The sequence below is a fragment of the Sturnira hondurensis genome, unplaced genomic scaffold, assembly GCF_014824575.4.
Source record: "Sturnira hondurensis isolate 20B ecotype Veracruz unplaced genomic scaffold, ASM1482457v3 Scaffold0001120, whole genome shotgun sequence".
Lineage (NCBI taxonomy): Eukaryota > Metazoa > Chordata > Mammalia > Chiroptera > Phyllostomidae > Sturnira > Sturnira hondurensis.
The window spans coordinates 3,763,901-3,774,752 of record NW_028073751.1 but is presented as its reverse complement, the minus strand read 5'-3'; the positions used below and the strand labels follow the sequence as shown (position 1 = coordinate 3,774,752).

The 10,852-nt window shown below is 41.4% G+C and overlaps 1 protein-coding gene across 1 annotated transcript; it reads right to left on the bottom strand.

The window, feature by feature from the left end:
• On the bottom strand, positions 1-2,997 carry LOC118998262 (protocadherin beta-4-like). Its single transcript, XM_037062324.1, has one exon. It carries the CDS (start codon positions 2,805-2,807, stop codon positions 417-419), a length of 2,391 nt encoding a protein of 796 aa, XP_036918219.1. The 5' UTR covers positions 2,808-2,997; the 3' UTR covers positions 1-416.
• Positions 2,998-10,852: the final 7,855 nt, after the last annotated feature.

Below are 10,852 nucleotides of genomic sequence, written 5' to 3'. Positions count from 1 at the left end.
ACACTCTGGCCTTGTAAACATAGAAATATCTGGTAAAGACAAGAACCACAAATACATAGAAATGCAAGATCACATAAAAGCTTTAGAAAGTTTCATTAAAAAGACTTTGACTAATTATGAACTATATTTTTAAAAGTTTCTTCTTACACTACTTGAGTAATTTATAGTTATGGAAAGATTAATCACAAAGAGAAAGTCAAATATGGAGAAAACACATACTCAATATTTAGTGTAGCTAGAAATGTTAAGTCCAAAGAATATTAACAAAAGGAAGAAATCTAGCATGACCAGGGATATGCATTGGTTTGGAATAGAGACATGCATATTTAGAGAACAATATGATTTCTTAAAAGAAATGCATTGCAATGTCAGTTAAGTTTACAAGTAAAGAGCAGCTCACTTAATCCACACAATACTTAACCGAACACAAAGCTATTCCTGCAGTTGGCATTTGCCTTAATTTCTCCCTCAGTGTCCTGAACCAAGAGATTAGGGAATATCGGCTTGAGGAATTTGAACTCACCAGTCCCAGGGTCTCCTGTCATACACACCTCGTACTGGTAACTCTGGGACAGGGTCCCAGTACCGCTGACGTCCACCAGGTGGCCCGGAAAGTGGCCCTCGGGCACTGGGCAGCCACCCTCCAAGCCCGCCCTGCCCCTCCTGCACAGCCGCACCCCGACGAACGCCAGCACCGAGAACAAGAAGAGCGACGACACCGACGCCAGCGCGATGACCAGGTAGACCGTGAGCGGGTCGGTCTGGGCCGCGGCGGCCGCCGCTTCGGGCAGCAGCGGCAGGTAGGGCTGCGAGAAGCCGTCCACCAGCAGCACGTGCAGCGTGACGCTGGCCGACAGCGGCGGCTCGCCATTGTCCTTCACCAGCAGCAGCAGCCTGTGCTTGGCCGCGTCGCGCTCGCTCAGCAGCCGCGCCGTGCGCACCTCGCCGTTGTGCGCCCACACGCTGAACAGCCCGGGCTCTGTGGCCTTGAGCAGCTGGTAGGACAGCCAGGCGTTCTGGCCCGAGTCGCCGTCCACAGCCACCACCTTGCTCACCAGGTAGCCGGGCTCGGCCGCCCTGGGCACCAGCTCGGTGCAGGGCGCAGAGCCGTTCTGCAGCGGGTACAGCACGAAGGGCGCGTTGTCGTTGGCGTCCAGCACCTGCACGCGCACCCGCGCCTGGCTGCTCAGCGCCGGGGCCCCGCGGTCTGTGGCGCCCACCAGGAACTCGAAGGCCTGCAGGGCCTCGAAATCCAGGGCCCTGAGGGCGAACAGGTGCCCGTTGTCGGCGTTGATGGACACCAGCGAGTCCAGGGGCAGGCTGGGGTCCTGGGGCTGCAGCAGGGAGTAGGTGACCTGGGCGTTGGCGCCCGCGTCTCTGTCTGTGGCGCTGACGCTGCCCATGTGCAGGGCGGGGCTGTTGTTCTCTTGGACGAAGAGGGTGTAGGAGGTTTGGGTGAAGGCCGGGGCGTTGTCGTTGACGTCGGAGACCAGCAGGGTTATGTTGTGCTGGGTTTTCAGTCTGGGTGTCCCCATGTCTGTGACGGTGATGGTGATGTTGTACTCCGCCCGGCTCTCTCTGTCCAGAGGGCTCTCTGTTACCAAAGTGTAGAAATTCTTGAAAGTCGGTTTTAGAAGGAATGGCAGATTTTCTGGGATAGAACAAACCATCTTTCCATTGTCTCCAGAGTCTCTATCTCTAATTCGGAAGATAGAGACGACAGTCTCCGGAGCATTCTCTGGGATAGAGCTGGTGAGTGAAGACACGGTCAGTTCAGGGGCGTTGTCGTTCACATCCACCACCTCTATGACCACAGCGCCTTTTCCAGAAAGGCCTCCTCCATCTGTAGCCTCAATTTCCAGATGGTAAGACTTAATTTGTTCAAAATCCAGTTTCTTTGTCAGTCGGATTTCTCCTGTGACTTCATTTAGTGAGAAAGTTTGCTTAATTTCATCTGATGCTTGGAACAAACCATAGGAAACTCTCCCAAAGTTTCCAGCGTCTATGTCCCTAGCTAGGATAGTGAGGATTGGGGCGTCTATGGGGCTGTTTTCCAGGACCTGCACCTCATATGGGGTGTGCACAAACTCAGGAGGGTTGTCATTAACGTCCATGATCAGGACTCTCACTGCGACGGTGCCAGACCGAGGTGGAGACCCGCCATCCAGCGCTATGAGGGTTAAGCTGAGCTCAGCCTGCTCCTCTCGATCCAGCGCTTTGTCCTGCACAAGATATGGGTATTTCTTGCCCTCACTATGATTTCGAGTAAGAACGTGAAAATGTGAATTGGGGCTGACAGTGTATTTTTGAAGACCATTGCTGCCCACATCCAAATCCTGAGCTGATTTCAATGGAAAAATAGTCCCTGGCTGGCTGTTTTCCGGTATTTTCAAAAGCATTTCCCTAGTCGGGAATACTGGGGAGTGGTCATTTATATCCTGGATTGATAATTCTCCTTCAAAAAATTGCACTGGCGTTTCCAGCAACACTTGGAAATGCAACACACACGTTTCAACGGGGCCACATAGCTCTTCCCGGTCTAGTTCCTCCTTCAAAAGCAAATCTCCCGTCTCACGATCCAGCAGCAAGCGCTGCTGGTCATCGTCAGACACAACCCGGGCCGAGCGCGCGGCCAGTTCCCCAATTCCCAGGCCCAAGTCCTCGCTCAGATGGGCTACAAAGGAGCCGCGCTCTGTTTCTTCCAGCACAGAATAACGAACAGGCTCTGGACGAGCCTGAGACAAGAGCACCACCAGAATAAAGGCTGTCACTTGCCTGTTTGGTTGAATTCCCTCTAGCGTCTCCATTCCCTCTAGCGTCGCCCGGGTGCTTGCATCCAATCTCTTCAGCAACCAAAAAAGACTCGAGATACTGAATTTAGACTTCTTGCTTGGTGGAATCCTCACAAAGTTGCTTTGAACCTTAAATCCATTTAGTATAACGCTCCAGAAAGTCGTTGGTAATTCAGGACTGTTGGCAAAACTGCTTCCTTGTGCTTTTGATTTCGTGTTGAACAAAGGAATAGCGAGCTTGCTAGGGCTCAGTCACAATCTTAGCCTGCAGCGCCACCCTGCGTCTTGACTGAGAAAATATTCTCAAGTCGAAGCATATTTTGAAAGTGTCCAAAAGTAATTCATTTTTGAAGTGTATAGAACTTTTACAGGGTTGTTATGCCATTAAATCGCATAATTTATGAGGTTATTGCATTCCATTGCATGAGCTGAAATAATTGTGAGCACGAAGTAAGAGTGTGGCCCGGTCTCCCCCACAGCCTAATCAGAGGAACTTCAAAGAACTCCATTTCCCCTTTGCAAAACCTACCTAGGGGAGACAAGCTCCCCTAGTTTATCATAATTATACTGTTTGTTTCCAAGTATGTGAGGAATTTATGATGATGCAAACCTTTGTTAAGGTGTTCTGTACCACGTGGTCTCAAGACTATTTTTTCTAAGAAAAGTTTCTATCCTCCTGCACTGGTGTGCAAATAGCAACACAGCTGAAAGAGGAGGCATCTTGCTTTGTCACGTCCTTTTGCAGTTTGAACTCACATTCAATTTAGAAGGAGGTCAAATGGTATTAGAATGAGAGTGTTAGAACTGGACAGGAAATGAAAGGTGGTTTTACAGATGAGGAAGGTCAGAGAGTGATAGGACTTGATTATTTTATTTGGCTGTTATCAGAATAATACTAAGGCAAAATCAAGTGAATAAAAATTACAACAACTGTGAAAAAGAAAAATAATTATAGAATTTTGTTAAGATAAAGGCCTTAAGCTTATTTAGGTAGATAAGTACCTAGCTAAATTCTTATACCTTGTGAGTTTCTATCTTACCATATTTATTCTTTGTGTCCAAGATATTATCTCAACTTGATGATTTAAGGGAAACAAAAAACCCAGGTTTAAAATATTTTAATCTGTGAGCAAAGGGTGCCTGTGGACTTGTCTATTCATATGTGGTGCTGAGAGACATTGTTTATGAAATGGACCCCAGCACAGTGCACAGCTGTTGTGATTGTCCTGGTACCGTAAGTTAATTCACTTAATAAATTATAATTCATGTTGAATGAATTATTTTTAAAGCAAGCCAATAATTTTTGATTCTAAAAGAAATGATTAGGACAAATTATTTTTGAAAGAAAGCCTTATTTCTCTTAAAACTTACTGAGTGAATTATAGTATTCATTCAGTAAATATCAGAGTTGAATAAATAATTCATTCTAATGATCATGTTTCTACCTGTATAAAAATTTTTTCAGCCCTGGCTGGTGTGGCTCAGTGGATTGAGTGCGGGCCTGCAAACTACACGATCGGGGTTTGATTCCCAGTCGGGGCACATGCCTGGGTTGCAGGCCAGTTCCCAGCACGGGACTCATGAGAGGCAACTGTACATTGATATTTCTCTCCTTCTCTCCTTCCCTCTAAAGATAAATAAATAAATAAATCTTTAAAAAATTTTCAGATCAAACATTCAGCCATGAACATGTGTGAAACTGAATGTAAAATTCTGAGACATGAGTGTATATAATACATGCTAAGTACTATTTAATTAAATTTACTCTGATTCCAGTTCTATATTTTACTTCCTGAAGGAGATATAGTAACTGCAATAGTATTATCACTTTAGAATTGTTTCATATTTCATATTTAAGACAAATTAGAGGAGATACAATATATATCAACATTCAGTAAAATTTAAAACATACTGAAAAATGAAGAACATTGTTTTAGATATAAATGAAAAACAAATCTCCTGGGAAAAGCAAAGAGCAAATTGTTCACAATATGGTAACCAAATACTAGTTAGATTCAAGTTAAAGAGTTCCAAAAAATATGTGCCATTATATTCCAGATTTTGTGCTGAGCATTTTATTTATTTATTATTATTTTTTTAAAGACGTTATTTACTTATTTATTTATCTTTAGAGGTTAAGGAGAGAGGGAGAGAAACATCAATGTATGGTTGCCTTTCGTGCATCCCCTGCTGGTAGTTAGCCTGCAAGGAACTGGCCTGCAACCCAGGCATGTGCCCTAACTGGGAATCGAACCTCGATCCTCTAGTTCGCAGGCCCGTGCTCAATCCACTGAGCTACGCCAGCCAGGGCTTTTGTTGAGCATTTTACATATATGAGTTCATTTACCCCTTCAAAGCCCTATGATGTAGGCATCTTATTAGCTACATTTTATAAACAAAGAAATTGAGGCACAGGCAGTTTAAATAACCTGCTCAAAATAAAACAGAAACAGACTCATACTTATAGAGAACAGGCTGACAGCTGTCAGAGGGACAGGGAGTTGGGGAGGCTGGGTTAAAAAAAGTGAAGGAGAAAAAGTGAAGGAGCCCTGGCTGGTGTAGCTCAGTGGATTGAGCGCAGGTCTGGGAACCACATGATCGCAGTTCAATTCCCAATCAGGGCACATGCCTGGGTTGTGGGCCGGTTCCCAGTAGGGGACCCACAGGAGGCAACCATACATTGATGTTTCTCTTCCTCTCTCCTTCCCTTCCCCTCTAAAGATAAATAAATAAAATCTTAAAGTGAAGGGAAAAAAGTGAAGGAGTCCTGGCTGGTGTGGCTCAGTGGATTGAGTGCTGGCCTGCAAACTGAAAGGTTGCTGGTTTGATTCCCAGTCAGGGCACATGCCTGGGTTGTGGGCCAGGTCCCTAGTTGGGAGCATATGAGAGGCAACTGATAGTTGTATCTCTCACGTATGGATGTTTCTCTCTCTTTCTCCCTCCCTCCCCCTCACTCTCTAAAAATAAATAAATAAAATATTTTTTTAAGTGAAGGGATTAAATTTTTTTAAATGACCTTATTTGGAGATAGGATCTTTTTTTTTATAATGACAACCTCTCTTGTTTCTTTTTTTAAAAAGATTTTATTTATTTATCTTTAGAGGGGAAGGGAAGGAGAGAGGAAGAGAAATATCAATGTATGGTTGCCTCTCGTGAGTCCCCTGCTGGGAACTGGCCTGCAACCCAGGCATGTGCCCTGACTGGGAATTGAACCATGACCCTTTGGTTCACAGGCCCGTGCTCAATCCACTGAGCTACACCAGCCAGGGCACAACTGGGATTTTGACAGTGATTGTGTTTAATTCTGTCGACCAGTCTGGAAGGTATTAATTACCATTTTCACAATATTAAGTCTTCCAGTCCATGAACACTTTCCATTTACTTAGGTCTTCTTCAATTTCTTTAATGATGTAGTGTTCAGTGTACAAGTGTTGCACTTATTTTGTTAAATTAGTTCCTAAGTATTTTAGTCTTTTTGATGTGATCATAAACTGAATTGTTTCCCTCATTCTGGGCTTGTCCAGTGCTGGTGAACAGAAACACTGATTGATTTTTGCTTATTGACCTTGTACCCTCCAACCTTGCTAACTCATCTATCAATCAATATTTTTTGGTGGATTCCTTTGAATTTTCTTTACGCACAATTGTGTCATATTTGTTGAGTGTTTTTAACAAGAAAAAGTGTGGAATTTTGTAAAACAAAATTTCACCATATATTGAGATGATCGTATGGCTTTGTCCTTTTCTATTAAATTTGGTGCGTGTTATTGACTTTCCTGTTACAACCTTGCTTTTCTGGGATAAATTCCACGTGGTCATGGTGTAAAATCCTTTTTACATGTTGCTGGAATCCGTTAGGTAATATTTTGTTGAAGAATTTTGCATCCATACTCATAAAGAATATTGGTGTTCCGTTTTCTTATGTTACCTTTGGCGGTTTGTGCTTCAGAGTAATATTGGCCTCATTGAATGAACTGGGAAGTGGTTTCTGCTCCTCGTTTTAAAAACAGGTTTGTGAAGGATTGGTGTTAATTCTTTAAACATTTAATAGCTTTCACCAGCGAGACCATCTAGTCCTGGGCTTTGTTTGTGGAAAGTGTTTTGATTGCTGATTAAATCTTGTTGAAAAGGATGAGGCATTTGGGATGAAGAAATGCATTTCCCCAGAGGGAAAGAAATTTAAGCAAAAAAAAAACCTCTCAAAAAGATATTTAGAGAATATAATTTTAATTTTTGATAAAGCCCAAATTGTTCTATAAGTTGAGGCTTTTGTGAAAGTCTTTCCTTGTCCATAGCCCATATAAGTTGGAGACAATGACTTCAGAAATCTGAACCCTTTTGTCTGATATTCCAGTCAGAAACCTCCCAACAGTAGATCTGGAACTAAGTCCCAGTAAAGTCGATATCCTCGAAATGCTCAGAAAATTGTCTATGAGCAGCAGCCCACCGAAGGTTCCCTGTTCACCCTCCACATCTGAGCATCACTGAACAGCCAAGTCAGATCAGTGCACAAGAGGCTAGAGAAGCTGTCAGCTTGAATAGAATTCTGTGGATGGTTCAGGGAACTGCAGGCAGGTCTGGGGTAGGTACGAGAGCAGGTGTAGCATGACCTCACCAAATGAGGTGGCTTCTAGTTGTCCTTAATAACAGCACCTGCTAGTGCCTAGCTGTGCCTATCGCCAAGGAGCCTAGATATGCTTTCAAGCTTCGAGCCCACATGCTAAACATCAAGTACTCACTCTGAGGCCTTGAACCATTGATAAATATTCAGAAGTGCTAATTCAAGTCACCATCCAGGTTACCACCTTGTTCTACCTGGCACCAGTTCAGTGCACAATATAGGATTGCTTTGCAGAGGGTTTTGTTGTTATTGTTGTTGTTGTCAGCAAGTTGTGCGGCATCTAGGACCCCACGTGCAGCACTGTCATGCATATTAATCAAGACCAAGATTTCTTCCTATGGGTAATCCCCGTGTATCCGTCAGGCACAACTCAAGTTTCCTCAAAACCAGCCTGTTTCTGATTAAAATCAGCTTGTTTACTCTGAAGTCTGAAAAGTAAAAATGTCTCCAGTGTCAACAATAAAAACCTTTTAAAATAATTTTTTATATTAAAAAGGTAAAAATGTCTCCATTAGCTCCCAGGTCTACAGCCTTAACAGACACATGACAACAAAGCAGAGAATGACATCCCCTGAGATTTTTGCCTTGCAGAGTGGTGCCGCTCGGAAGCAGCCAGGGCCTGGCTCAAACACACCACTAGGTGCTCGTCCAAAAGCTCTACTTGTGTGTGCGGCAAAGTTCAGCTAAGCTTCTTGATTAAGGCTTGGGTTTGTAGAGCCCGGGGCTCTTCTTCCCTTCCACTGGACTGTCAAAACCAGGTGTGAGGGAAACCTTCACAGGAAGTGACGTCTCCATAAAATATCACCCAGCAGATGAGGAAGACTATCAGCAGAAAGTGGGCTCAACAGATAAAAGAATGTATACATAAAAATAGAGACTCAGAACAATATAACAATAACTTAAAAATTACTCTGAATTATGACTATAGATTTCCAGCTTTAACACATATAACAGTCTCATGTAAGAAGCAAAAGACTCCCAAGTAAGGTAGTGGAATGTGTAGAATCATTTTTGTATTTTTAAAAAATCCTGATTTTTCAGCCCTGGCTGGCGTAGCTCAGTGGATTGAGCAAGGGCCTGCGAACCAGACGATCACGGTTCGATTCCCAGTCAGGGCACATGCCTGGGTTGCAAACCGGTTCCTTGCAGGCTAACTACCAGCAGGGGATGCACAAAAGGCAACCATACATTGATGTTTCTCTCCCTCTCTCCTTCCCCTCTAAAAATAAATAAATAAAATCTTTAAAAAAAAATCCTGATTTTTCAAGGAAGCCATATTTAAAGCTTAAGAGAGATTTATAAAAAGTGTAAGTTATTTCACTAGTTTTAATGAGTAATGTTCAATAAGTTCATTCTTTTAACAATCTACATAAAAGTTTAAAATTCATTTTCATCTATTTGCTTTTTAGTGTTAAAAACTAGATTTTGGCTGTCGAGAAAATGTTTAAGTTATTTCTGAATTGTGTTTTCAGAGAGAAAAAAAGTGCAAACACTATCTAGAACTACGTTTTGAAAATAAACGGCTATTTTAAAGTTTCCAATGTCTTTGGTAATGTGCAAATTTCACTTAACTCTGATACCATGAAGACTGAAGTTCAATATTACAGCCAGTTAGAGGCCAGGGATATACCAGATTGGCCCAAAAGGAACTGCCCTCTATACTTTTCACAACTGAATACTTCCCTGGCTCAGACATTACCTGGAACCCAGTCAAGTAAAGAGAAGTTTTGATTATATTTGCCTTTTCCCTCTCTTCAAGCAATTCCACTAAGTATGAAAAAAAGGGGGAAAACACCTCATCAAAAAAGTCAGATTCAGCCCTGGCTGTTGTGGCTCAGTGGATTGAGTGTTGGACTGCGAACAAAAGGGTTGCCAGTTCGATTCCCAGTCAGGGCACATGCCTGGGTTGTGAGCCAGGGCCTCAGTATGGAACATGCAAGAGACAACCACACATTGATGTTTCTCTCCCTCTGTTTCTCCCTCCCTTCTCCTAACTATAAACAAATAAATACAATATTTAAAAGAAAAAAAGAGCCAGAATCAAATATCTCTGTAAAATAATTAATGAATGAAAAGAAATACTCTCTTCCCTTTGATTATTATTCATTTAATTCTCAGTTATATAAAATGACACCATTTATAATTACATTTTAATGTGTGAAGCCATGTCAGTCTTAAATTCTTTTTTCTTTTAGGAATATTGAAAATCTTTGAGAAACTTCAGTTCCCTTTCTTCTTCTAATGAATATTCAATACCTGGAAAGTTTTATCCCTCTAAATGAGAAAAAGGTCTGAGAAGAATATTTACTTTTTTGCTAATTAACTTTTTAAATTGAGAAATAAATATTTTATTACTTAAAAATAAGTTTTTCTGTATTACTTAAAATAGCCATGAAATTTGATGTTTTGGTTGCTTCCAGGCTTTATTCTTAGTTGTAGCTAATTCACACTTTCATAGTGATTTTGCCCTCTTCTTTTTAGAACTTCCTATTCTTATATATCTTCTTTTAATTACACTAATGAGTCAGAATGCTGATGTGGAGGTCAGTGTTTGTCCCATACGTAACCCTAAATCACGTCAGGTTGAAACCTGAAGAGGGAAGTGAGACAGGAAACACAGACAAAATTTCCCTCAGACATACTATATAAATGCCAAGTAGATATTAACTTTTAAAAAGTAGGATAGAATGGGACAACACTTTTACCATAAGTCATGTATAGACCATGTATACATATACCTTCTTGAAATTTTTTAAAAGGCCCTCGGATTGATAATATTTATATCTCAGAATTTACACACCAAATTGTCATACCACCACATGCCTTACTAAACAATGTCTTCATATCAAATGGAAAAGTACAATCAGTTGTTCAAAATGCCTTAAGTTTACTTTTTTCTAACTCATAAATACACTTTAGGAAAATCTAAGAGCAGTTTGCCTATTAGCCTATATTTTGTCCACTGGGGTTCGATATAAGCATCTACAATATTGAAATATTAACTGCAAAGGTAAAAACAGAAAATAAATTAAGTGTATTGCTTTCTTTTGGGCACTACATCGCTAATAAAAAAAACATGTTGTGCCTTAAAGATGGCACATCTGAAAGAAAACACATTCCTATCCATGCACATATTTCATTAAGGATAGAAAACATGCTTTAGGGATATGATAAAGAACACCATCTGACTGCACTTTGTATACAGAATTCGAAATGCATTCCTTAAAATAAACCTATGCAAAATCACCACTAAAAGATAATGATTATTTTTACGCACCTACTAGAAAAAGAAAAGGAAGCATTAAGACTGCATTGGTAAGATAGAAAATATGAAAAAGGAGAATAGGCAAAGATTAACTAAACAGAACTAAAATCAATATATGAACAAAATTACTATTAACTAAAGATTCTCGACTTAAAAAAAGAAAACATTCACCAA